This window comes from Salvia miltiorrhiza, chromosome 4 (genome assembly GCF_028751815.1).
Source record: "Salvia miltiorrhiza cultivar Shanhuang (shh) chromosome 4, IMPLAD_Smil_shh, whole genome shotgun sequence".
Classification (NCBI taxonomy): domain Eukaryota; kingdom Viridiplantae; phylum Streptophyta; class Magnoliopsida; order Lamiales; family Lamiaceae; genus Salvia; species Salvia miltiorrhiza.
In genome coordinates, this window is record NC_080390.1 from 40,863,110 (window position 1) to 40,890,965 (window position 27,856).

Here is a 27,856-nt window from a genome sequence, read left to right on the forward strand (position 1 = left end):
CATTTACAGTGCGTTGTTGAGATGGCATTTCTCCCTGGGGTGGCAATACCCTTGGAGGCAACCCTCTGAATGGGGCCCTATCTTGGTGTCTCTGTCTCTCAGGTGCTTCCTCAGCTTTCTTGACCCTATGCTTATCATTTTCCACCTTTCTCGCCATCTTGGCATCTTCCAACTGCAGGTAACCTGGCAACCGTGCCATAATGTCATCAAAATCCCTTGCTGGTCGGATTTGCAATTCGTCAAAGAAGATCCCCGGCCTGAGTCCTCTGACATAGGCGCAATTTTTTATTTGTGATTCTGCCTCTGGCACTTCCAGAGCAGCGAGGTTAAATCTTGCTGTATACTCCCTCAACGTCTCACCTTGATCCTGTTTGATATCCATCAATGAAAGGGCTGACTTTCCTACCCTCCGCGAACTCGCAAACTGTCGTAGGAAGTGAGTCTGTAAATCTTCAAAAGAGTAAATAGAATTCGGCGGAAGTGTTCCAAACCACAACTGAGCTGGTCCAGTCAAAGTAGTTGAGAAAATTCGGCACTTGATGCCCTCAGTGTACATGTGCAGCGTAACCAACCCTTCAAACCGATTGAGGTGCACCTCCGGATCGGTAGTGCCATCATAATCCAGTGAGATGGGCTTGTAGCTTCTAGGTAAGGTGTCTGCCAAGATATCGTCAGAGAAAGGACTGCGGTTGTTGATAGGGTGAAACCTTGACGTCTTAGCCCTCTTGTCTTCCTTATATCTTCCCTGCTCCCTTCTGTCTCTTGGCATATCTCGGTCATGACGTTTGTGAGCCCGATGCCCTGGCCTGCCAGAGGAAAACTCCAGCTCCCTTTCTTCTCCTCTTTCGGTGTACCGTGATTTTTCCAAGCGATGAGACTTCTCTACTCTGTAGGACCGTTCAGATCTCTGTTCCTTGTCTTCCCTCCGGGATTTCTCCCTCAGCGACTCCTCCAGATTTTCAAGCTGATGTTTCAATTGTGATACTTGCTTTTTCAGCCGTGCTTTCTCCTTCGGTCTCTCCTCATCAAATACAAGGGAGACGGATTGACTATCAGACTCGTCAACCCGCTCTCTCCTGACAACACTATTAAGCCTAACGCGGCTCCCCTCTGGTATAGCTAGCTCTCTGTCAACATCGTCCCCTTGCCCCTCTCCAGGCATCACGGCCTGTTTGTTGATTGCCAATATATTTGCCTCCTGAGCAGCGGGAGGTGGGGCCTCAGTGCCCTGTAGGTTGGCTGCTCCCACCGGGGTAGCCGCAGTAGGGATGACGGACATCATGGGAGTTCCCAATGCCTGCCGCATGTTAGCATAGCTGAGCAAGGCCATCATTTGCTCTGCCAGCCCAAAGTTGATCGATCCTCCTCCGGACGCGGGAGCCAGATTCGGCAGATCAGAACCCGGTGTGACCAAAGCAAACCTCTGTGCGCTGACATTCAGCCCTGTTGTCGGCGTGGCTGAGATAGCCTGGAATCCCGGTGGCACTGTGAAAGTAGGATTGCCCTGAAGGCCAGTGAACAACGAGGTAGGCACCTCAGTAGTGACAGCAGCGGAGTCAAACTCCTTCTCCAAGTTCCGGTGAGCATCAGAGGATCCCATGGTACCTGCATATAAACAGAGTGAGAGAAAAATCCCAGCGACGAAAGCATAAATCCCCCATTTACGGATTGAAGTCCCGATATATGAAATCCAATAAGAAATCCCCGATACCGGTACAGAGACCGTTAAGAAATTCCCCTCAAAGTATCGCTTATGCACTGGGAAATAAACCCAGGGCATAAATCTAAAGAACAGAACCCGCGTAACGGAGTTTTCCCCGGTGAAACCGAATTAAGAACCGACGGAAAAAATAGAGCACCAAGAAAACCAAAGCAACCATCAAAAGGTTTGTCAGTGCAATTCGTTAGAAATGATAGATAAACAAGAGCTATGTAAGGAAATGAACAGGATTAACACGGCAATCAACCCAAGATTAACACGATCATGTCCTATAATAATCACAAAGCCTATAAGCAACAAGATTATCGCGGCAATCAACCAAATTATCAGCATAAGGCGGTATTCAATGCATAGGACGAAAGTTAGTCTAAGCAAGCATGAAGGACATCCTTAATTATTCCTTTTAAACGCAAATTATCCACCCGTCAGCAGCATAAACCCCATTACAATAACAACAAAGCATTAACCGACGTATTAATCGGTGCAAAACCCATGAATTAACAGCAAAAAGGTCCATGAAAGAAGAGACAAAGTGCTAAACAATCTTTCATCAGTGCGAAGCCCCTAATTAACAACAAAACCCCACATCCTCCCAAAAACAGAGTAATATTCAACAGCCCACCAGCATAATTCTAAGATTATCGGAGAAAACATGAAGATCATCTACAACTTATCACGTTTACACGTAAAACACCCGTACACTAACAGCATAAATCCAGGATACCGGAGATAAAAGGTCAATCCGCCGTTCATCGATGCAAAACACTAGATCCGTAAGAAAAAAGCACCCAACATAATCAAAACAGAGCCTCACACCACAATTTTCCCATATAAAACATTAGATCAGTGAAGAAAACATCAATTCTACAAGGAAACCCTTCGTCCGTAAACAACTAACCCAAACAAACGGTAAATAAACGTAGAATTCCCCGATTCATGACTTATGCCCGTCGCCACCTTTCCCCATGCACCAAAAACATAAATCAACGCAAATCATAGCAGATTAGTAGCATATTAACCCGGAAGACGCAATTAACCGATCAAAAACAGCTGGGTGTCCGAATTATCGGCTCGATTGGTGCCAACGCCCGCAAATCCGATTGGAATTTCAGATCTGCGTACGCCGGCGACCGTGATCTCACATCCTAGCTCAGTAGCCTTCCCACAGACGGCGCCAGTTGGTGTTTAACGAAACCAACACCTAAACTATGAGGTGAAAAGCATAAACTATACCTAGTAAAGTTGATCGGAAAGAGTGAAGTGACGATCGGAGAATTGAGCACGAGAGCAAAATATAACTGTTGTATTCAAAAACAAATGGTCGCGTAATTATAATACATGAGTTGAGGTCTATTTATAGATTACAATTGAGGGTAAAAAGGTAAAATCAATGCCCACGCATGCTCCTTGCGTGGTCGAAGGGTAGAACAGTAATTTTGCCTTTACGCGGGAAGTCTCCCGCGTTTCTGACGATCCCACTGATGGAGGTGATCTCTCTGGCGTGGATGACTTCTCTGACGATGATGATCTCTCTGTCGAAGATGACTTCTCTGACGAGTGTGACTTCTCTGGCGATGATGATATCTCTGTCGAAGATGACTTCTCTGACGAACGTGATTCCTCTGGCAAGAGCCATTCCTCTGGTGGATGAGTTGTCTCTGATAGATGAAATCTCTCTGGTAAGAATGATTCTTCTGACCAGTATGATTCTTCTGATGAAGATGATTCCTCTGATTTGTATCTTTTCTCTACTCTGCATATATCACTCCTCACCAGACAATACACTCTCACTCTACACTTAATATTTAAATAATTTCCATCAACCCACTTTATCTACTTTATACATATTTTTTAATTTACGTGTCGAAAAGAAATAGGTCATTTCGTATAAGACGGAGGAAGTAAAATCCAAGGATCAGATCATAATGACCGTTTATTTCAAGTAATGAATGAAATGTGACGATGCATTCATCATAGTAAATAATAATGAAAAGCTTCAAAAATTGAGGGTTTACAGTGAAATAGTATATGATTTTTTATTACAGCACCAAGTATCCTTTATACATCTCAAATAGTGATTAAATGGTGATGCCGCAAGTGGCCAACCAGATATGAGATATATGCATAGTTTCCAAATTTAACCAAACTCTCCGCGTATATTGATCTAATGATATAAATGATTAATGTTTAAAGACTTAAAATTAGAATTTAAATTTATCGTAGTGCAATCATTAAATTTTATTAATATTTAAGATTTGAAATCATAAATTCAAATTCATGGTGGTGCGATTATTAAATTTATTTATTTATATAATTCATGTAAAAAAAAATTAGCCAAATTTTATGAATCACAGTTTGGAACACGATTTTAGCCGAGATGATTTTATCTAGTAAAAATTTAAAACCATTCTGTCAATACGGTAAGGAACAAAAAAATCAGAAACAGAATGATGACTCCTCATTTTTCAATTTGGAAGTTATTGTTTCTATAAATACTTTAAAGGGTAGGATTGGAAGCATCAAATTAGTTGCTTCACAGCTCACCTATACACATTTTCCCACTCAAAAAATGTTGGCTACAAATGAGAACAAAATAATAATTGGGACAAAAGAAAAACACAAAACAAAGATTTTTAACCCAGAAAATACCCTTAAGAAAAATAATTCAAGAAAAAAAAAAAACAAATAAATTTTGTCGCTTCCGTTTCTGAGAATACATCATTCTTCCTCCTCACATTCGGTGAATCCACGGGAACGAAATCTTCGATACGGCGTCGTCTCAACGCACCATGGCAATATCATTAGATCCGCTGATGTAACCCTCTCGCTGTCTCCTTTCCATTTCTCATTTTTCCAATTCCTTTTCTTCTTCTTTTTCCACCAAAAGAGACCAGGGAAGCACGACATGGATCCCGAAGAATTTAGAGCCATTTTATCGAGATCGAGGGCCGGGATTTGGGCGCTGATTGAGGCGGCGATTACCGTTGCCGGCTCGGATTACGGCAATGAGTTGCGCCGCCGCCGGGATAAACTCGTCGAATTGCTTTACGCGCCGGAGCCGCAGGTGTGTCGGAACTGCAGCGGCGGCATCCGCCGTGACGTCGTTGATCACGAGCCCTATTTCCCGGAGAATATTTGTAATAATTATAATACTAGTGATAATATAGATAATATTAAGTACGAAGAAGATGATGATGAAAATAAGAATTTCAACAATAATAGCAATAACAATAGGGACTCGAATGATGATTTTACTAAGAGTCCGTTGACTCCGGAGTCGAATAATCGGAATCTAGGCGGCGGAGAAGAGGAAGAGGATGGGGATCCGTATGGCGGCTTGTTTGATGAAAAGGCCAAAATCTTCAGCATCAAACAGCAGCTTGAAGATCTAAACCAGGTTTGTGATTTGTTTCGCCTTTTTCCAATTCTGATAGTTTTGTTGGTCGAGTGTATATGTTTGCTTCATTTTTTTGCGTGTTCAAAGTAATTTGATTCGTTCAGAGTGAAGATACTGTGATGGAATTGCTGCAAAACCTGGCAGATATGGATATCACGTTTCAAGCTCTCAAGGTAAAAAAGTTGTATTTATGTAAATTAAAGGGGACTTCGTTTAGTTTTTTTTGGCTGAAAGAAGCTGAGGTTGTTGTGTAGGATACTGATATAGGAAGGCATGTGAATCAACTGAGGAAGCATTCATCAAATGAAGTGAGCAGATTGGTGAAGCAGCTTGTCAGGTTTTCAGCTTCTTCTCTTTGCAAATTTTGGAAAACCTTTGCTTTTGTGTTTACTTTTCTCCTCTTGATTTGTATGATTGTGTTATTACTGATTAAATTATGTTATTGTTTTCGGGCAGAAAATGGAAGGAAACTGTTAATGAATGGGTAAAGGTGAACCAACCACAAGCAACTTCAAACCTTATCGGTAGTATGTTGTTTCTAAATTAGAAACTGCTGTTTTTGCAATTGCTTCATAGACGCAATAAAAGTAGTTTATGTGCAAAAAAAGAAAGAAAAGAATGAACAAATTTGAAGTAAAGAAGTGTTGATGTGTTAATACTGGGTGGTGATGGTGGTGGCAGCTGATGGGGACTCGCCTCAGCAGAGCATACCCAAAAATCAACAAAATGGCCATCACCAGGTGAATCGAAAATTACTTCTGTTAGCTACATTTATGGGAACAGCCAAACAAATGCTAAAAGATAAAAGAAATGAGGAAGAAAGATTGATAAATAACTAGTTGACAAGAAATATGTTGCAATTCTGAATTTTTGGTTTTCACAGGTTCCAGATTTTGGGTACTCCCCGAACCCACAGAGTGAGCTTCAAATTAGATACTAAATTTTTAGCTGGAGTTCTTGATTTTGTTCTTTTCATATGTAGATTGACATTGTGTTCTCTCGGTCTCTTCTTCTTTCCTGTCTAGATGGGAGTTCCAGTGTAGAAAGAAAATATGCAGAACATGAACCAAAGCCCAAAGTTCCAGATTTTGGGTACTCCCCGAACCCACAGAGTGAGCTTCAAATTAGATACTAAATTTTTAGCTGGATTTCTTGATTTTGCTCTTTTCATATGTAGATTGACATTGTGATTCTCTCGGTTTATTCTTCTTTCCTGTCTAGATGGGAGTTCCAGTATAGAAACAAAATATGCAGAACATGAATCAAAGCCCAAACCACCGCAGTCTGGTGCTCGAAGAGAAGCTCTGTTAAGGCCACATCAATCAGTTCCTAAGTCTACTTCAGCTCCTCCTAATGTACTGACTGCTCTGCTAGAACTAATAAACTTCCATACATATCTTGCTCTATCTGCTTAAATGAGTTTTCCAAAGTTGATTTAAAAAAAAAAAAAAAACTGGAAATTGTGCCTTTATTGATAAATTAGCCTGCTTTATCTAACATTGAGGGCCTTACCAATCATGTATATTATCAATTGGGGAGTGTTGTCAAGTCTTTTGATGTTAACCACATTGTCACCTCTGAGCTTGTTGTAATGTAAAGTAATTTATTGAGATCTCTTTGTAAACTGGGTGTAAAGACTACTGGACTAGTGTTGATTACCATAACGAGATTTTGCAGAGAGCAGTAAAAAGGGAATCGGTCATGGATGATGAGAAGCTGAACTCAGCAAGAAAGCGTCTTCAGGAGAACTACCAAGAAGCTAATAATGGTCTGCTTTCAATCTTTGGAATATGGTTCTATAACCTTTTACTTGTCCGTCAGTACTGATTGGCTCTTATTTGTTGTTTTATTTTTGCTCTATGAAGCCAAAAAGCAGAGAACGATTCAAGTGATGGATATTCATGATATTCCCAAACCAAAGAATGCCTTCTTTGCCAAGAACAAAGGCAACTTTCAGGGGAGGCATCATCGGTGATTCTGCCTAAATTAATCTTTTATACTAGGTTTTACTGCATAATGGCGTGCAACTTTGTTTCTGCATAAGGACCCTTGCCTTACCAGAAGGAAGTTGGTTTGGCATCCTTTTCTACATTATGTCTTGCGGCATAAATTGAAGTATAGAACTTTTGTGGATCTGTGCTTTAAAATTTTGTACTAGCATGTTGCTACCGATGATGCCTCTAACCTGACTGTAACATATATACCGGGCATCTTTCTTCACTTCTAAGGTAATCTTTCTGGCTGGTTTTGGTAATGAATTTAATTTAAGATTTTTTGCAGAAGCAGTGTGTGCACTTATTGCATTTCCTTTCCAAATTACTTAATTCAGAGTTATAATATCACATAAATAGGTCCTTAAATTTCAACGTTTGTCTTTTAATTGAGTCCTTGTACTTTCATATCATTCAAAGAACTTTATATTATGTTATAATTGAGTGTCATTGAATTTTAGATATGTCCGAAATTCCAATTAAAACATGATCATTCGAGAAATTACAAAATTCTGTGAATGCTCGAGATCTAACTGTAGTATTATTCTATGCATGCTTGTCTGTGTAGATGTTGGGCTAAAAATGTAAGGTGGTACATGACAATTCGGCAAGAAACAGAATGTACACTGTTCTATATTTTCTCACGCCTACATTTGCCATGTATATGTTGCCATTTTGATTGGATAAACAGAATTTTTTTTAAAGGCCCCCGTCTTCATCCTATAGATATTTAATATAGAAACAAAATCAAAGTATTTAGTGTCACTTATTCATTAGAATATACTAGTATTGATTAAAAAATTTGTTCATTAGAATATACTAGTCAGAATCTCAATCAGTCCATTCAAATGGAAATTTACGGTTCAAGTGCAACCACACGACTCTCCTAAAATCTAGACTTAGCAAAGTTCTAAAATCTAGAAACAGGTAATGGGAAATAATCATAAACTACTAGACTTAGCAAAACAGGTTGAGTGAAGTGCAAACTCAAAACAACAAAACATCAGCAGATTCACAGATAATTCCAAACACCAAAGCAACAAGAACAGATTCACAGATACTAGGTGGGGATTGATTCATTTGGCCAAGGCATAGTAGCAAGCAACCTGGCCGTTGCTGTGGCGGAAACTGGAGACGAAGAAGCCCTCTATGTCGTTGAACACGAGCTTATCTTCCTTGTTGATGAGAGCCGCAGCAGCAGGGGTCATGTCTTTGACACATGCCAAGCTCTCATCATACCCGAATATTTGGAAGGAACAGCCTCTCCCTCTCTTCACCTCGCTCACAACAACACCACCCGTTTTGGGATCAAAGATGAAGAGCTTCCCGTTTGTGCATCCACCAACAATTTTGCCCGACCTCGAACAGTCAAGGCATTGATCCACCTTCAAATCGTGTTTTACATCAAGCCTCTTCTTGAGGATCCACGCGCCATCGCCCTCATGATAGCACCATAAATCAATGGCCTGTAACCAATCGCCGTCTTTCTTGATGCAGTCGAGCATAGCAATGGAGCCTTCCCAATTGACAATGGGCCCATTTCCAACAATGTCATACCTGGGCAGTGGCACAACCTTGAATTTCATGTGGGTAGCATCAAATCCCAGTAAAGCACTAGCCTCCTCAATCTCGCCATTTTGGTTTAGTCTCTCGGCGAAGCAAGTGTCCCAATAGGGATCTCCATTAACAATCACGTGATTCTTGGGATACTTGACTCGACACCTGATTCCCACATCATCCAATACTCTCCATGAAGCAGACTTGGAGGAGTAAACCTCAACCCCAACCTTCATCTTCTTCCCCTTCAAACAAGAAATCCTAACCACCTTAAAGTCATCTCCCTCGGCGGTGCACCCGAACCCCAGCGATACCATCTTCGTAGCCCCAAAATTAGTCCTGAAACCGGGAAGAACTTTCCACAGATTGGTGGCAGGATTCCAGAGAATAACCTTATCGGTGAATGCAGGGCGGCCCATGCAAACGAGGCCGTTGCAGTGATCCAAGAAGATTTCGTATGGGTGGTCTGCCTCAATGGGAGAAACCCTGTTGGGGTTGATTCCTAAAACAGAGCATGTTAGGAGATGCGACTGAACAACGGAGGCGGAGGCTCTCGCTCTCGGGGACAGATCGGTGTGAAGCTTTACGAAATCTGGATTCGAGACGAGCTTGCACCACGGCTTGCATACGCACTTGAAGCGGCACAGAGATTTCACCGGTAGTCGCGCCAAAATGGCGATCATCATGTCCGGAGGTAACTTGCAGTCGCCCATGGCGTTCGTCTCCGCCGCTGCCTTGTTCTTGTTGTGGGATTTTGAGTTTCTCTTGGGAGGCATTGTGATTTCGTCGAGGGTTTTGGGAGGCAGCGTAGGGTTGAGTTTATTTGCTGTGAATGTGAATGTGATTGGACGGAATTCAGGAAAGGTGGCAGACGGAGCAGAGAGAAGTAGCGCCCAAGCTACACTAATTGAGTAATTGTTCTACGTTTTCAACTCTCATCAAATTGTACTGTTAACGCTTTTTAAGATCGAGTATCTGAATAATATGGCTTCACTAAATAAGCTGCATTTTTTCGATCATCAAAAAATTAACTTTTTTAATTTACACTACCTAAAAAGAACGAGAGAGTTAGAATTATCATTTTGTATTCAAACTACAACAAACAAATTTTAGTTAAGAAATTTAAACAACAAACTTACACTCTAATATGAGTTTCAGTGTATTATTAAATTGAGGTTTATTATAAAGTGAAAAAGAAAAAACATCCCTTGAAAGCACAAAATGCAGACTAAGGGTACAAAAACTTAAAAAGCGAATGAGAAGAACTCAAAAAGGAAAGTCAGGATCATTATCCAAATCATCCGACCAACGCCTATGGACGACATTATTCATTGCAATCATACTAGGCCTATTGGTAACGTCAACCACAAACTCCATCGGTTTGTTACCCATTTCTTCCGCATTCCTGAGACGACTTTTAATACAACCTTCTGGAATTGCATGTATAGGGTCTCGTCCCTTTACCGAGCCCTTTGGACGACCACGTCCGCGCTTCTGCTCCGAGAGCAACTGCATCCCCTGATTAACTTGCTCCTCTAACCTAATAATACGACTCGCCATGTCATCCGGAGAAGAAATGGATTTATTATCAAAATCAACTTCCTTAATCGGCGAATTAACCCGCTGGCTCGCTGAATCTTCTGCCCCAACTACCGGTTGTTGCTCTGCCACAGCTCCACTATTCGTTCCAGAATCCAACTCCAAAGTTCCCTCTACATTCGAGCCCTCCTTATCACTAGCCTTGTCCGTGTGATGCGACCCAACATTTTCTTCCTCATGTAAAGGCTCTGCTTCATAATTGGAGTCCGCAATGATAGTCTCCTCCACTTCCTCTTCCTCATCCTCATCTAGCGCTTGATATCGGTTAGCATCCCCCGCCAGAGGGAGATCATTTTTCTTAAAAGGTGCCGCGTCTAGAAGATCAGGACCTGATAGAGGTTTAAGAATATCAACTTTGGGCTGCCATGCAGGAGTCGGACCCTCTTCCTTATCAAGATTCTTCACAACCACAACAGGAGGCTCAGTGATCTTTTGCTTGCTCGTGGCTCTCTCAGCTCTCCGGCATTTATCCGTTGAATGACCTGTAAGTTTACAACGCGAGCAAAAAAGGGGCATAGATTCAAAACCAAACTCAATGTAGAACGATCTATCGCCGTCATCAATGTACATCGAGTTGAGAATAGGCAAAGCCATGTCAAGTTCCACCAAAACCCGCGCAAAGTGTCCCACATGACCAGTTGCGGAGGCATTATCAATTCGCATAGGATGACCAAGCACACGACCTATACCAGCAATAATCACCGGAGTCCATAACTCCACAGGGAGATAATATATCCGAACCCATACCTGAGCCAGAGACGACACTTCCTTATACGGATCGAAATACCTAGTCCATTCACGGAAGCGTACGTGGCCGATTGACAGTTGGAGAAAAGAACTCCCCTTAGCTTTCTTTTTCGCTTCCATCGTCAAAAATTTAACAACGAAGAATCCCTTAGCCATGGGCACCAGTTGACAGTCGGCGCACTGCCATATGGTTCGAAGTTCATGAGAGAGGTCGGCGAACGTGCGTGGCTTGTCCCCTTTACGTTGGATAAGTCTACCGATTAGTGCAAATTGAAACTCTTCCAACTTTGTTTGATATTCCGATTTGGGCACTGAAAGGGTGACAACCTCTCCTTGTCGATGTATTTGAAGGCCTCGGAGGCCATATGCTGCAACATCCGGCTTCTTAAGGGATTTGGGTTGGACTTTATCAGCTACTTTGGCAGCGAAAGAAACAGCCGGAGCAGAACCCGGCACCTGCGCTACTGAAGTCGGCAGCGGCTGTATCAAACCAGGGATGGCCTGGTGAGGCTCATCGATCAAACTCTGCGCCGGTGAAAAACCCGACGAGCGCTGCCCAACAGCCACTGCGCCGGAAGAATAACCCAGCTTTACGAGAGGCGGGTGCTGAGACGGAACATTGGCAGGGGAATTAGATCGAGACCTGTCAAAATTAGAAGAGACCAGGGGAAGATTGAGGCCCCCCTTGTCACGATGGACTTCCGGCGAACTCGAATCCATCACCGGCAGGAGCGCCGGTGGAGAGTCTGGATTCGCGGCCGGCCGGAGAAGAGCCCTCGCGGTGGGAGAGTCTGGAGTCTGGATCGGTGAAGAGCCCTTGACGGAGGAGAGTCTGGAGTCTGGATCGGAGAAGAGCCCTCGCGGTGAGAGCCCTCTGGATCGGCAGGCCCGTCGTGCTATCAGCGCCGCCCACCGGATCGAGAATCCGAGCAGATGAGAGACCGTCCTGGAGCGCGGCCGGCCGGAGAAGCGGGTGGGGAGCTGGAGAAGCGGTGGAGCCGTCCAACTCGGCGTGCTGCCAAAGTCGCTGCGTGCTGCCAGCTTTTCTTCACTCTCTTGCTCTCGTTCCAAATCCCATATATTTCTCTCTTGTCTGGATCGGCAAGCGGCAGACCTGGAGTCGCGGCGTGCTCTCGGCCGCGCTGTGCAGGTCGCTGGTCACCGGTCGCCGGAGGGCCTGGAGGCGTGAAGCGAAGGCCGGACCTGGATCGGCGTGCTGCCAAAGTTTGGCGTGGGGGACAAAAAGCTTGTCTAATATATGTACACAGAAACAAAGCAGAATAAAGCAAAGTATCTATTTATTATTTTATATTAAAATAAAATATTGAACAATATGATTTTTTTTTTCATAAATATGACCACATTTTCTAGTAATTCAAATTTTATACTCTCTCTTGTTCCCAATTTCATACTTATTTTCCTATTTTAGGGTGTCCCTCAATTTCATATCTTTTTTTTTTTTAATTTTTTTAGTAAAGTTACTTCACACAATCTGAGACATTTATTTAATTTTAATCACTTTAACTCTTTATAAAAAAATGACATCATTATTCTATTCACAACACACTCAATTATTTTATTGAAACTCGTGTTATTCTCAAATTGATATGAAATTGGGGACTGAAGGGAGTATAAATTAGCGTACAAACTGTTGAATTTCAACAGATCATCATCTTACATTAGAGCATCAACAATGGGGACTTGGAATTGAGCTCAAGCCTCACAATTTGCGAGCCCCCATTGTCGCGCCCAGGGCTCGCGAGCCTGCTCCGCTGCAGCGCTCCGGGCTCAATTGTTGAAATGGTTAGGCACGTGTTGTGCACCCTCCCATTGCCAAGCCCACTCCTTACAAATTTAAGAGCCAAGGTTGGCTCTCTCATAGTGGAGGTGGGCTCTTAAATGGTGGGGACCACATTTAAAAGCCCATCCTTGGCTCTGCATTGCTGATGCTCTTATAACTTATAATTATAAATTATAAAAATAATTCTATACTTATGTAGGGTTTTAGCTATCTGGAATCGTTGGTCGTGATGAAATACGACAATGAATCAAAATAACGAAGTTAGTACAATTCATCAGCTAAACTCATCTTGTCACAGCCCGCTATTCCTAATGGTGGTTTAGCCGCAATTATGACTTGGGATGGGAGTTAAGAAGTGGAGGAAGAAAGGGCATTTACTTAACATAAAAGTATTTTGAGAAAATATGACATTAAAAGAAAGTACTAGGATCATATTTGATCATTCAAATACTTACAAAATATTTACATAAAGGTGACCTAATCAAGGTGGATTACCCAAAAACGAATACATTGACTTCATAACGTAGAGTTACCATAATCAAAGTGTTTCGCAGCGAAAAACGTGTGAGATATACATATGAAGATGTATACTCAAGGTTACATTTCTTGAAACGACAAAGGAATACCCGCTTAACACCATTCTATTCCATCACCTTCTCAACATGCACATTTAGAAATACATGCAGGGCTGAGTATAAAAATACTTAGTGGGCACATGTCGAAAATACATTCATGCATAACTGACTCAACTAGAAACACCTCTAGATTGACTTGCAATAGAACAAGGACACTCTAGTAGTGGTAAGTTAACCCAATGTCGTCTCTCAACGAAGATCTTTAAGGGCTTTTAATTATGTCACAAGAAAACCTTAAACTAAGGATTATTAAACTAAAACATGGAAAGTAAATTAACGTGAATTAAACTTAACTAGGCAAAAAAGAATTATTAACTAATGCTTGTAATTTAAACTTAACTAAAAACTTAATCTTAAAATTATCTAGGCGTAAAACTATTAAACCCTAGGCAAGAATTAAACGCATAAAAGTAAAAGAACTTGGAATTTAAATACTTGTACTTTAAAAGCTTCTAATCTAATGAGCATAAAACTAAATTGCATAATTTAAAGGAAAGCATCATAAAACGCATAAACTAAATTGCATAATTAAAAAGGCAGAATTTAAAGAACGCAACTAAAAGCAAATAAATAAACTTGATTAAAGAAATACCGTAAAACCGTCTCGAGAAGTAATCTGTCACGTAAATACAACTCTAAACGGGAACTACTCTAAAACATGATGTAATACCCGTGCTTTTGATGACGTGTTTAATTGCTTAAGTTTGAGTAATTAGGGTATAGATCCCTTGTTTGATTACTTTGTAAAGAGATGAGGAGTTATATGAAGTTTTTTTTTTTTAAAGATGTTGAGATGTTCTTTCGATGATGTAAGAATGATGTGAGATTTTATATTCGTATTTGAGTTTGAGTATTCGAATAATTCGAGATAATTATTTGAATGAGAACGGTGAACTCGGAAGTGAGATCTGAGTCCGTTAAGACGTTTTTGAAAATTTTGACTTTTTGACGATAAATAGTAAAATACTGCTATTTCGTCTTTTTGTCGACTTTCAAAATCTTACGTGCACGTCGTCGAAAAATATTCTTAGTTTTTCGATACGAGTCCAATAATGAAAGTTTTTATTTTTGGACGACGAGTGAATAGTGAACTAGATTTTCTCGATAAACGAACCGAGCTCGTTTATCAGAATTTCGAGAACGAGCTTGTGTTTTCTATATTTATATAGAATTACGAGTGCAATGAAAGTGAGTAGAGGTTGAGAGGGCGAGTAACGAAGAGTATGGGTAGTTAATCGTTAAAACGAGACGAAACGAGATATTTAACGACTAACGGGTTAATATCCTAAATATCTAACCTACCCTACCCCTAACCACCCCCCCAACTGCCCACTATCCCTCTATCTCACCTAACTCACGCTGCACACACAACACACACACTAATTTGTGCTGCACACACACTAAAACACATTAGAAACACACACACACTTCACGTTAACACCATTTCTTTGGTGTTCAAGCTTTTGACCTCCGATTTGAGCACCGAGACGAGCGCTGATCATCTTTTCGATCACGTATCTAAGTAGGTAAGATCTCTACCTACGTTTTGATGGTTTTCTTTTCGATTTTCGTCGACGTCGAAAAACGTCGATTCTCGACTTTATTTTGAAACGACGTCGGATCGTCGTGAAATTTTAGTATGTTGTTCTTGGGTAGATGTTGAGCATGTTTAATGAAGGGAGTAAGAACGGAACGAACCGTAGCTATGAAACCCATGAGGGCAGCCCCGTTTTTTCACATATTAGCTTGTCTTTCGATTTTTGTTTGATCGTTTTGACTTGATATTTGTGCTTAGGGGTATGCTAGAATCGATATATATTAAATTCGTATTTTTCCAAGCACGAAAATTGTATAAATTTTTAGAGTATGATTATTTAAATTCGTGAAGTTTGAGGCGTTGCATAATGAATATTATTGCGTATATGTGTTCTACGATATCACATAAGCATGCTAATTGATTTACAATTTATGGATGATAATTGTTGAACGAAATTAAAACTGGAATTCTGTCAAAATTTTACAGCAGTTTCAAGCTTATGTTTCGATGAGTTTTCATTGCTTGATGGCTCTGAAATTTTAGTATGTTTATCTATGATATGTGTATTTCGTTGCTGCAAAATTTCATGTCTTTTGAATGATGTTTGCTATTTTAAAGATATTTTGAAAAATCCTTGACAGAATCTGTCAACTATTGGTAGACTTCACAAAAACGTTTATATCTATTAATCCATGAAGGATTTTGCATCACCGTTTTTTTTAAACGAAACTAGACTTCAATACTTTTCTAAAAACATAAGATTTCGATTTTTATGACCTCTGAAACAGAGCAGTTTATTATTTCAAAAATGCCCTGTTCTGCTGTCATATTTGTCCAACAGTAAAAGTGTATGAGTTTCATTGTTTATTTGGCAGATCATATGAACGTTTTCTCTTGTGAAAATTTTAACCAAATCTTCAAGGATACCTTTAGTTTTGGCTGATTAAATTTGATGGAATTTTATTAAGGTTTGCCTTGGTTTCTAATGGCCTAAACAAAATTGGCAGAAACTGTCAATCTTTGACAGCCTGCACTAAAAGAGCAATATCTCCAAAAACCTTTAACCTTTTTGGTTAACTACCATTTTTAGAGTGAACTACACTTCATGAAGTTTTTGAGATCAATTGGTATGAGAGTTTATGATGATTGAGTTGGTTGTTATGAATTTTTAAAGATGACACAAAAACAGCAAAACTTTCTAGAAAACAACTTGATTATATTTGTTTTGATGGATGATACGATATGACTAAATGGTGTGAGTTGTGAGAGTTATGATTAACGCACATAAATGTTGGTATCTGACACTCGAACAATTGGTGTCGAGTATAAATGATAGTTTACTGATAAAGAGTTTTGATGATTTTGAATTGTTTGGTTTGCGTTGAAAAGATGTCAAGATGTTAAGTTTTGAGTCGAGAGACGAGTTCACGTAGTGAGATTCACGCGTTGAAATCTCGTGGCTGACATTATATATGAATAGGTCATGCCGAAATTTTTAGTGAAATTAGAATTTGAGCATAGTCAATTCTTGTTGACCTGTGACTCAAATACATACCTAATGGAAAGTTTAACTTTCTAATTGGTTAATTAGACGAGATGAGAGCGAATAGATCTGCTAAGAAAGTGGACTTTTCGATGTGTTAAATATTTCTTTTAATTGAAGCGCTGCTAATTATAACATAAGGATGTTATAATTAATGAGTAATGACGAGAGATAATAATTGTTATATTGATTAACAATCAAGAGAGATGAACATTAGAGATACTAATGTTTCATAAAAGAGATTAGATTATTAATCGAGGTTTCTTTTATAACTTCTCACCAATTCTTCATAACGATGAAGGTCCTTTTGGGAAGTAACGACTTGAGGGAGAGAGTGACGTTACTCATTGATACAGAGACACAACGAGGTGGGCATTACTTTTACTATACGTATATAGAGATCCCCTGCTTGTCGTAGGCCTCTTATACGAATGAATGCATGAGATGATTTAACTGTTAATTTCAGTTTTATATATCTATCAAACGAGTTTAATGCTACCTTTGAGCAAGTTATTTCATGACAAAATCTTTGAGTTAAAGTTATTTCAAGTATTGTCTTGCCATAAAATGTTTAAATTTTAGTATGATATCTATCTGCTTTGGCTTTGCCAATGATGCAATCGAATTCGGGTCCTGAGCAGTTGATAGCTATCCTGCCAGGGCTAGTGTACACCAGTGACCGTGAGTCATCTAGCGGGTTGGCCGGTCAAGTGACCGTGAGAGGTGGCCACCTCTCCGGCACAAAGTTCCAGATATGATAGATTACAAGATAACTTAGTCTGCAGACGAACTTTAAGAATCACAAATGAATTTAGTAAGCTTGGGCCTTTTTAGCGAAAAACTCCCTTGCTGTACTGTTTATGATGGCATGACAATTTACAGTTTTGAAGCATGTATTTTTATACCTAGGCATACTTGCCCACTGAGTGCTTTTGTACTCAGCCCTGCATATGTTTTCTAAATGTGCAGGTTGAGCTGATGTGATGATGGTGCTGCAATGAGCGGAGTCTCCAGGGTTGTTAATAAATAGTTAACCTGTCTAGAATATGTCTTCATACATATGTCTAGCTACTTTCCGCTGCAAGATGTTGTTGATGTTATAGTATGTTATGTCATACTTTGAGTCTTAAGAGAATGGTTTCATATGATGTATAACTTGATTAATGATACTCCCTCCGTCCCTAAAATAACTTCCTCTTTTTCCATTTTGGGACGTCCCCCAAATAACTTCCTCTTTCTTTCTTTCCATTTTTGGAAACCTACCCCACCACTAACAATACTTTATTTATTCTTACTTTTCACTTTTCACCACTCCCAATACTAATTATAACACTTTTCACAACTTCCAATAATAATTATATCATTTTTTCTCCACTATCAATACACTTTACAACTTTTTATTAAAACCCGTGCCGTCCCCAAAGAGGAAGCCATTTCAGGGACGGAGGGAGTATTAATTAACTTTTATGCAGTCTTTCATAGACTGTTTTCAATTGAGTATTAATGAATAAAAATGACGAGTTTTATTAAGATGAGTAAGTTTTACGGCTATAAATGACGCCCCTTTTTCTTCCCCTTCTTCTTTAACCCCATCCCTAGTCGTGGATCACTCGGCCTAACTATCCCTAGTTAGGGCGGGCTGTGACAGAGTGGTATCAGAGCGAAGGAAAGCTCTGAATTAGAAGTCTTGAGTTTAGTCTAGAATGAGTCACTAGACTAATAGTTATTAACAACCGTGAGCTCAGCGCACCATCACACCAGGCTCAACGAGGTATGTAAAATTTCAAAGTTTATTTGACGTTAAATTTTGAAGAGCATGATGTTGAGGTTATATGATGAGTTATGATGTTACACTTTAAAGGTGCATAGTTTGAGTTTGAGGATGACAACATGATTAATAATGAATTATTATGTTGTAAGAGCATATGTTGATGTTACATGATGAATCATGAGAGCGTTTATATCATATGATGTTATATGATTGAGGATGCATAATTATGAGTTATGATGTGATGTATTTGAGATGTTTTGTGATGAGAATTGTTTGAGCAATTGTGATAAGTCACGATGATTTAGATGAAGGAATCTAATGTCATTGTTAAGAGAGATTTTTTTTACTAAGTAGAAGGATGAAATGAGAACTTAGAGCTAAAGCTTGAGAGAATTAGCAATTGCTTTAAGTACTTGTTGGTTTGAGTTATGAGTTTGAGTTATGAGCTTGAGTATAATAGCATGATTAATGATGAGTTATTAGCATGCTGCAATGACATATTGTACGATATGTTGAGTTGTTTTGTGACGCGAGTTTTGCTCACGCAACCTTAATGGTACTTGAGGAGGTATCATGAGCCATAGTCTTTGGAGATGGCTTTGAGAGAGAATTGTTGAGTTGTCTTACTGAGTCACGATGATTTAGATTAAGGGATCTAATATCATTGTTTAGAGAGATTCCCTACTAAGTAAAGACGGGACGAGATGAGAATTTAGATGTTTTGAGCTTGAGTTTTAAGATAACAGTACTACTTAATAGGAGTTTTGCTAAGTTATGTTTTGTTTATTTCTGTTGCTGGAGCCAAGTAGAGTTAGTTCCTAGAGTCACCTTTAAGTTCTCCTTATAGGTTGGCCAGGACTGTTGGCACTGCACGAAAGTGGACTGTTGTGAGATCGAACTCAGGAAAGATCGGATACGAGGACGAGGCGTACAGTATGTGGTACAGAGATACCTTAGCAGATTTTCAAACACATGTTCATAGACTATGAAAGGATGAAAGCCTTATGGTTGTTACTAGACTGGATGGCATCGTGCACCTAGTCCCCGTGCTACCAATCGAGTGGTAGGATTGAGCAAGGAAGAAAGCCACTCAATATGATGGGACATGTCGTCTTGAGCATTTGACCCACAGGAGATGGGATTTGTTACAGATACCCAGATTTTCTATGCGGATCTACTGACCGGATGCCTGTTTTCTACCAGGGACTCTAGAAGAGTGTAGTAGATATCGAGTCGATCCTTGAGTATCAGTTACCAAAGATGATAAAATGATAAACGATAATGAGGATGAGAAGTAGCCGAGGAGGGCTAGAGTTGATGAGGATGAGAAGAGAAGTCGATGTAGGCTAGAGCTAAGGATGACCTTGAGAGTATGCGCAGTACACCCTCGTTTTTGATTAGTTGCAATTACATTGCGATGTATATAACTTACTTAGGAGATACTGGTACTTGAGATTTTGACATGATGATAGATAAGCATGCAAATATAGTACCCTACTGATGTTAAATAGATGGATGTTCCTAGTGTGCTAAAGTAGTAACTAGATGAGTTAACTAGTAGCAATTACCGTAGGAGGTCCAGACCGAGACATAGTACTATTAATGGTGTCGGTTTAGAAGGGACATTACGATAGATACTATGGTTTTTGTAGGGTTTAAATAACCCCTTTATGTAAGCCCTCTAAAAAGAGGCATTCTACTGATGGATATATTAGGTTGACCAGAGTGGTCTTTTTGTTAGCATTTCGTGAGTGCTTATTGCCTTACAGATGAATGTTAAGGTGACCGTGAGGGTTTCCTTAAAGTTGAGTTAGTAAATTGAACTTGAGTTTTGAGGATGCTTAGAGCGTTGGTCGAGTTGAGTTTTCCTTTTGTGATTTCAAAAATGCCTCAAAGATGTCATCAAGAGTGTGATGTGAAGGATAGGCGGGATAATACTCCGCCACCACCACCGCAACATGAGAGGAGAGTCGAAAAATATTGAACTTTCGAAACAAGAGTCTAGAACATAGGACCCTGAGTTTAAGCTTTTAGCTTGCTGGTGTGAACTTAAATTTTGTTATGTATAGTATGTTGAGGGTTTAGAAGACACAGAATTTCCAAGTTCGGGATAGTATATCCCGTGTGACTGGGGAGTGATTATGTTGGACCTGGCCAGTCCGCATGATCCAAATCTCAGTAGACGTGTTTTGGGTTTATAAACCCATGTGTTTCAACTTTCGGTTGAAAAGCCAGATGGGTTCTTACTCTAGGTCATTTTTGTTCGACCTGGTAGTTACTTCATTCTACCCTCTGGTCATTCATTTGAGTCTCTTGAACAATTTGTTTTGATGTCGTTCTAGTGTTGAACCCTTACAACTTTTGAGTTATCCTAGTAGATTCTTTTGATGTATAAGACTAGTGAGAGGCACGTCAGAAGACTTTAACACCCGAGTAACTGGTAAACTACACCTGAGAACAATTCAAGGCTACTCTTGAGAAATATGTACCAAGGAGTACAGTAAGCAGCAAGAGGCTGACTATCGAAGTTTGATGCAAGGAAAGAAATCAGTTGTAGAGTATAACCGAGAATTCTGTGAGCTATCACGATTTGCTCATCAGAAGATGGATACTGATGATGAGATGTCTGAGTTTTATGTGCCGGTTTAAGGCAGGACTTTAAGGTAGTATTGGGCAAGTTATTGGATGCATCAGTTAGAATCCTGTTTAATACAGGAGCCTCGCATTCTTTAAGTGTTTGAAGCATGTTACCTTCAAACTCGAACCAAAACGAGCTAGTCCCAAGTTGAGAGTAATCACTCCTGTAGGAAGAGCTACTACAGTTTCTCACATGATTTCTAAATTAGAGTTTGAGTTAGGATCACTAAAGATGAAAACAAGAACCTTGTACTTAATGCCTATGTGGAACGTAGACATTATTCTAAGGATGGACTGGTTAGCAGAGAACCTTGCCCCGATTGATTGTAAGAATAGACAGATAACTTTCCAACCACCTGGGAAGGAACAGACATGTTTTCACGACATTGATAGAAAGAAGAGAATTCCAATCATTTCGGCACTTCAGGCGTCGAAATTGGTAAAGAAGAAAGGAGCACAAGCTTACCTAGTTTACTTGAATGATGAAGGAGAATCAAGTAAAAAAACTTTGAGGATGTAGCAGTGGTAAGGGAATATAGAGATGTATTTCCCGAGGTCTTACCAGGATTGCCACCAACAAGATAGTTGGAGTTCACTATCGACCTAGAACCTGGATCAGCACTAGTGTCGAAGGCACCCTATAGAATGGCGCCTAAGGAGCTACAAGAGCTGAAGATTCAGCTACAAGAATTGCTCGAGTTAGGTTTTATTAGACGTAGTGTATCCCCGTGGGGAGCACCAGTCTTTTTGTCAAAAGAAGGATGACACGTTGAGAATGTGCATAGATTATCGAGAGCTGAATAAATTGACACTCAAGAACAAATATCCTTTGCCGAGGATAGATGACTTGTTTGATCAATTACGAGGAGCGAGTTTTTCTTGAAAGTTGACTTGAGATCATAATACCACTAGTTCAAATTTTGACAGGAGGATACACCTAAGACAGCTTTTCAAATGAGGTATGAGCACTATGAGTTCATAGTTATGCCATTCGGTTTGACGAAGGCACCAGTAGTTTTCATGGATCACATGAATCGAGTGTTCCATCAATAACTGGATAAATTTATCCTAGTTTTCATAGATGATATTCTCATCTATTCGAAGAATGAGCAGGAGCGCCAAAACATTTGAGAACGATGTTGGAAACGCTAAGAGTTGAGAAGCTTTTTGCCAAATTCACCAAGTGCGAGTTTTGGTTGAACGAAGTAACTTTTCTAGGACATATTGTATCATCCAAAGGAATTAAAGTTGACCCCGTCAAGGTACAAGCTGTACATGAGTGGAGATCACCAACTACGCCTAACGAGATTTGCAGCTTTTTAGGCTTAGCAGGATACTAGAAGAGGTTTATTGAAGGATTTTCCACGATAGCAAGACCGAGAAAAGAAGCTAAGTACAATTGGAAAGAGGAGTGTAAAGAGAGTTTTTAAGAGCTTAAAGGAAATTGACTACAACACCAGTGCTGCTAGTCCCGGAAATGGATAAAGAGTATACCATCTACACAGATGCGTCAAAGAATGGGCTAGGATGTGTTTTGATGCAAGAAGGAAGAGTTATAGTCTTTGCATCACGACAACTTAGATCCCACGAGATAAATTATCCAATGCATGATTTAGAGCTTGCAGCCGTTGTGCATGCCCAAAAAAAAAAAAATTTGGAGACATCATCTCTACGGAGTTAGATGTGAGATTTTCACGGACCACAAAACTTTGAAATACTTTTTCAAGCATAAGGATATTAACATGAGGCAAATGAGATGGCTCGAATTAGTAAAGGATGTTAACTGCGACATTAACTATCACCCTGGCAAGGCCAATGTAGTAGCCGATGCATTGAGCCGAAAGGTCTCGTCAAAGTTAGGATGTATTCTCACGAGAGAGGATGAGCTTATAAAGGACTTTGACAAGATGAGGATAGAGATGATAAAACCACCAGGGACGATAGCAAGTATTGTTGCGACGATGCCTAGTTTGAGGAAAATGGTGATTGAAGCACAAGGAAAGATGAGACAATGAACAAGTTACGAGAAAGGGTAAGAGCAGGAGATCTCAAGAGTTAAAAAAAAAAATACGATCATGAGTGAGACTCATAACACGCCTTACACCGCCCACCCAGGAGGCACAAAGATGTATCAGGTTGTAAAAAAATAGATTTTTGTGGGACGGAATGAAATGAGACATAGCTTCGTTTGTAGAGCGATGCTTAGCTTGTCAGCAAGTGAAAGCATTACACCAACGACCCTATGGGAAGTTAAAACCATTGGAGATTCCCGAGTGGAAATGGGATCACATAGCGATGGATTTTGTGACAGCTTTACCCAAAAGTCAAAGAGGAAATACAGCAATTTGGGTGATTGTAGATCGACTAACAAAATCTGCACATTTCATACCGATCCTAATCGCGTATGGACCAGATAAGTTATCACAATTGTACGTTCGTGAGATTATAAGATTGCATTGAGTACCGGTGTAGATCACCTCAGAAAAAAAAAAATTTACATCACGTTTTTGGATGAGTTACAGAAAGAGTTGGGTACAAGGATGAATTTTAGCATAGCAGGCGATAGAAGATATTATAGGAACTACTATCCTTGATAGAGGAGTAAATCGGGAGAATGTGTTGCCACTAATTGAGTTTACCTATAAGATGTGAGACAAAGTTTCGAGATAAGAGACAAAGTTTTCTTGAAGGTTTCACCCTCAAAGGGGATGAATAGATTTGGAGTTAAAGGACAGCTTAGACCCAGAGTTATAAGTCCTTACGAGATATTGCAAAAGATAGGTCCAATAGCGTATAGGTTGGCTTTGCCACCTAGCTTTGGAAATGTGCATAACGTGTTTCACGTGTCACAATTGAGAGGATACATATTTCCGACCCAAACCATGTGGTTTACTAAGAAGAAATGATCTTAGAACCAGACTTGAGTTATGAAGAGAGACCTCAGATGATGCTAAATCATAAAATTCGGCAATCGAGTAATAAGTCGATTGCATTGGATAAGGTCCAATGGAGATATGATACTTAGAAAGAAGTGGAAAGAGAGCTTGAGGATAAGATGTGAGAGAAGTACCCGAAACATTTACAAGAGGTACAAATTTCGGGACGAAATTTATTTTAAGGGGGAAGGTATGTAATACCCGTGCTTTTGATGACGTGTTTAATTGCTTAAGTTTGAGTAATTAGGGTATAGATCCCTTGTTTGATTACTTTGTAAAGAGATGAGGAGTTATATGAAGTTTTTTTTTTTAAAGATGTTGAGATGTTCTTTCGATGATGTAAGAATGATGTGAGATTTTATATTCGTATTTGAGTTTGAGTATTCGAATAATTCGAGATAATTATTTGAATGAGAACGGTGAACTCGGAAGTGAGATCTGAGTCCGTTAAGACGTTTTTGAAAATTTTGACTTTTTGACGATGAATAGTAAAATACTGCTATTTCGTCTTTTTGTCGACTTTCAAAATCTTACGTGCACGTCGTCGAAAAATATTCTTAGTTTTTCGATACGAGTCCAATAATGAAAGTTTTTATTTTTGGACGACGAGTGAATAGTGAACTAGATTTTCTCGATAAACGAACCGAGCTCGTTTATCAGAATTTCGAGAACGAGCTTGTGTTTTCTATATTTATATAGAATTACGAGTGCAATGAAAGTGAGTAGAGGTTGAGAGGGCGAGTAACGAAGAGTATGGGTAGTTAATCGTTAAAACGAGACGAAACGAGATATTTAACGACTAACGGGTTAATATCCTAAATATCTAACCTACCCTACCCCTAACCACCCCCCCAACTGCCCACTATCCCTCTATCTCACCTAACTCACGCTGCACACACAACACACACACTAATTTGTGCTGCACACACACTAAAACACATTAGAAACACACACACACTTCACGTTAACACCATTTCTTTGGTGTTCAAGCTTTTGACCTCCGATTTGAGCACCGAGACGAGCGCCGATCATCTTTTCGATCACGTATCTAAGTAGGTAAGATCTCTACCTACGTTTTGATGGTTTTCTTTTCGATTTTCGTCGACGTCGAAAAACGTCGATTCTCGACTTTATTTTGAAACGACGTCGGATCGTCGTGAAATTTTAGTATGTTGTTCTTGGGTAGATGTTGAGCATGTTTAATGAAGGGAGTAAGAACGGAAAGAACCGTAGCTATGAAACCCATGAGGGCAGCCCCGTTTTTCACATATTAGCTTGTCTTTCGATTTTTGTTTGATCGTTTTGACTTGATATTTGTGCTTAGGGGTATGCTAGAATCGATATATATTAAATTCGTATTTTTCCAAGCACGAAAATTGTATAAATTTTTAGAGTATGATTATTTAAATTCGTGAAGTTTGAGGCGTTGCATAATGAATATTATTGCGTATATGTGTTCTACGATATCACATAAGCATGCTAATTGATTTACAATTTATGGATGATAATTGTTGAACGAAATTAAAACTGGAATTCTGTCAAAATTTTACAGCAGTTTCAAGCTTATGTTTCGATGAGTTTTCATTGCTTGATGGCTCTGAAATTTTAGTATGTTTATCTATGATATGTGTATTTCGTTGCTGCAAAATTTCATGTCTTTTGAATGATGTTTGCTATTTTAAAGATATTTTGAAAAATCCTTGACAGAATCTGTCAACTATTGGTAGACTTCACAAAAACGTTTATATCTATTAATCCATGAAGGATTTTGCATCACCGTTTTTTTTAAACGAAACTAGACTTCAATACTTTTCTAAAAACATAAGATTTCGATTTTTATGACCTCTGAAACAGAGCAGTTTATTATTTCAAAAATGCCCTGTTCTGCTGTCATATTTGTCCAACAGTAAAAGTGTATGAGTTTCATTGTTTATTTGGCAGATCATATGAACGTTTTCTCTTGTGAAAATTTTAACCAAATCTTCAAGGATACCTTTAGTTTTGGCTGATTAAATTTGATGGAATTTTATTAAGGTTTGCCTTGGTTTCTAATGGCCTAAACAAAATTGGCAGAAACTGTCAATCTTTGACAGCCTGCACTAAAAGAGCAATATCTCCAAAAACCTTTAACCTTTTTGGTTAACTACCATTTTTAGAGTGAACTACACTTCATGAAGTTTTTGAGATCAATTGGTATGAGAGTTTATGATGATTGAGTTGGTTGTTATGAATTTTTAAAGATGACACAAAACAGCAAAACTTTCTAGAAAACAACTTGATTATATTTGTTTTGATGGATGATACGATATGACTAAATGGTGTGAGTTGTGAGAGTTATGATTAACGCACATAAATGTTGGTATCTGACACTCGAACAATTGGTGTCGAGTATAAATGATAGTTTACAGATAAAGAGTTTTGATGATTTTGAATTGTTTGGTTTGCGTTGAAAAGATGTCAAGATGTTAAGTTTTGAGTCGAGAGACGAGTTCACGTAGTGAGATTCACGCGTTGAAATCTCGTGGCTGACATTATATATGAATAGGTCATGCCGAAATTTTTAGTGAAATTAGAATTTGAGCATAGTCAATTCTTGTTGACCTGTGACTCAAATACATACCTAATGGAAAGTTTAACTTTCTAATTGGTTAATTAGACGAGATGAGAGCGAATAGATCTGCTAAGAAAGTGGACTTTTCGATGTGTTAAATATTTCTTTTAATTGAAGCGCTGCTAATTATAACATAAGGATGTTATAATTAATGAGTAATGACGAGAGATAATAATTGTTATATTGATTAACAATCAAGAGAGATGAACATTAGAGATACTAATGTTTCATAAAAGAGATTAGATTATTAATCGAGGTTTCTTTTATAACTTCTCACCAATTCTTCATAACGATGAAGGTCCTTTTGGGAAGTAACGACTTGAGGGAGAGAGTGACGTTACTCATTGATACAGAGACACAACGAGGTGGGCATTACTTTTACTATACGTATATAGAGATCCCCTGCTTGTCGTAGGCCTCTTATACGAATGAATGCATGAGATGATTTAACTGTTAATTTCAGTTTTATATATCTATCAAACGAGTTTAATGCTACCTTTGAGCAAGTTATTTCATGACAAAATCTTTGAGTTAAAGTTATTTCAAGTATTGTCTTGCCATAAAATGTTTAAATTTTAGTATGATATCTATCTGCTTTGGCTTTGCCAATGATGCAATCGAATTCGGGTCCTGAGCAGTTGATAGCTATCCTGCCAGGGCTAGTGTACACCAGTGACCGTGAGTCATCTAGCGGGTTGGCCGGTCAAGTGACCGTGAGAGGTGGCCACCTCTCCGGCACAAAGTTCCAGATATGATAGATTACAAGATAACTTAGTCTGCAGACGAACTTTAAGAATCACAAATGAATTTAGTAAGCTTGGGCCTTTTTAGCGAAAAACTCCCTTGCTGTACTGTTTATGATGGCATGACAATTTACAGTTTTGAAGCATGTATTTTTATACCTAGGCATACGTGCCCACTGAGTGCTTTTGTACTCAGCCCTGCATATGTTTTCTAAATGTGCAGGTTGAGCTGATGTGATGATGGTGCTGCAATGAGCGGAGTCTCCAGGGTTGTTAATAAATAGTTAACCTGTCTAGAATATGTCTTCATACATATGTCTAGCTACTTTCCGCTGCAAGATGTTGTTGATGTTATAGTATGTTATGTCATACTTTGAGTCTTAAGAGAATGGTTTCATATGATGTATAACTTGATTAATGATATTAATTAACTTTTATGCAGTCTTTCATAGACTGTTTTCAATTGAGTATTAATGAATAAAAATGACGAGTTTTATTAAGATGAGTAAGTTTTACGGCTATAAATGACGCCCCTTTTCTTCCCCTTCTTCTTTAACCCCATCCCTAGTCGTGGATCACTCGGCCTAACTATCCCTAGTTAGGGCGGGCTGTGACACATGAATTAAAAGAA

The 27,856-nt window shown here is 39.4% G+C and overlaps 2 protein-coding genes and 2 long non-coding RNA genes across 9 annotated transcripts; 3 read left to right on the forward strand and 1 right to left on the reverse strand.

Moving 5' to 3' along the window:
* The first annotated feature begins 4,243 nt into the window (after window positions 1-4,243).
* On the forward strand, window positions 4,244-7,399 carry LOC131021670 (probable mediator of RNA polymerase II transcription subunit 26c). 6 transcript variants are annotated; one of them, XM_057950924.1, is made up of 10 exons: window positions 4,244-5,117; window positions 5,222-5,290; window positions 5,372-5,454; window positions 5,574-5,644; window positions 5,799-5,857; window positions 6,001-6,034; window positions 6,143-6,229; window positions 6,339-6,472; window positions 6,795-6,885; window positions 6,983-7,399. In XM_057950924.1, the coding sequence occupies exons 1-10, from the start codon at window positions 4,626-4,628 to the stop codon at window positions 7,090-7,092; spliced, it is 1,230 nt and encodes a 409-aa protein (XP_057806907.1). In that variant the 5' UTR covers window positions 4,244-4,625; the 3' UTR covers window positions 7,093-7,399. The 6 variants fall into 6 exon arrangements, with proteins under 6 accessions (XP_057806907.1, XP_057806908.1, XP_057806910.1 ...); XM_057950925.1 differs by having other exon boundaries at window positions 5,574-5,641; XM_057950929.1 differs by lacking the exon at window positions 5,799-5,857 and having other exon boundaries at window positions 4,247-5,117; window positions 5,574-5,607.
* Window positions 7,400-8,184: 785 nt separating this feature from the next.
* LOC131023440 (F-box/kelch-repeat protein At3g23880-like) lies at window positions 8,185-9,441 on the reverse strand. The gene has a single exon (XM_057952981.1). It carries the CDS (start codon window positions 9,439-9,441, stop codon window positions 8,185-8,187), a length of 1,257 nt encoding a protein of 418 aa, XP_057808964.1.
* A 4,970-nt stretch (window positions 9,442-14,411) lies between these two features.
* Window positions 14,412-17,692, forward strand: LOC131021673 (uncharacterized). Its single transcript, XR_009101030.1, has 3 exons — window positions 14,412-14,973; window positions 16,829-16,895; window positions 17,497-17,692. It is a non-coding gene; the product is annotated as an uncharacterized LOC131021673 (long non-coding RNA).
* A 5,522-nt stretch (window positions 17,693-23,214) lies between these two features.
* On the forward strand, window positions 23,215-27,725 carry LOC131021672 (uncharacterized). The gene is made up of 3 exons (XR_009101029.1): window positions 23,215-24,927; window positions 26,781-26,847; window positions 27,449-27,725. It is a non-coding gene; the product is annotated as an uncharacterized LOC131021672 (long non-coding RNA).
* The last annotated feature ends 131 nt before the right edge of the window (window positions 27,726-27,856 follow it).

Excerpts from the sequence above, each read along its gene's own strand:
- LOC131021670 (XM_057950924.1), top strand. The coding sequence starts at position 4,626 with ATGGATCCCGAAGAATTTAGAGCCATTTTATCGAGATCGAGGGCCGGG. Across the intron at positions 6,473-6,794 it reads CTACTTCAGCTCCTCCTAAT|AGAGCAGTAAAAAGGGAATC; the intron begins GTACTGACTGCT and ends GAGATTTTGCAG. Across the intron at positions 6,886-6,982 it reads CTACCAAGAAGCTAATAATG|CCAAAAAGCAGAGAACGATT; the intron begins GTCTGCTTTCAA and ends TGCTCTATGAAG.
- LOC131023440 (XM_057952981.1), bottom strand. The coding sequence starts at position 9,441 with ATGCCTCCCAAGAGAAACTCAAAATCCCACAACAAGAACAAGGCAGCG.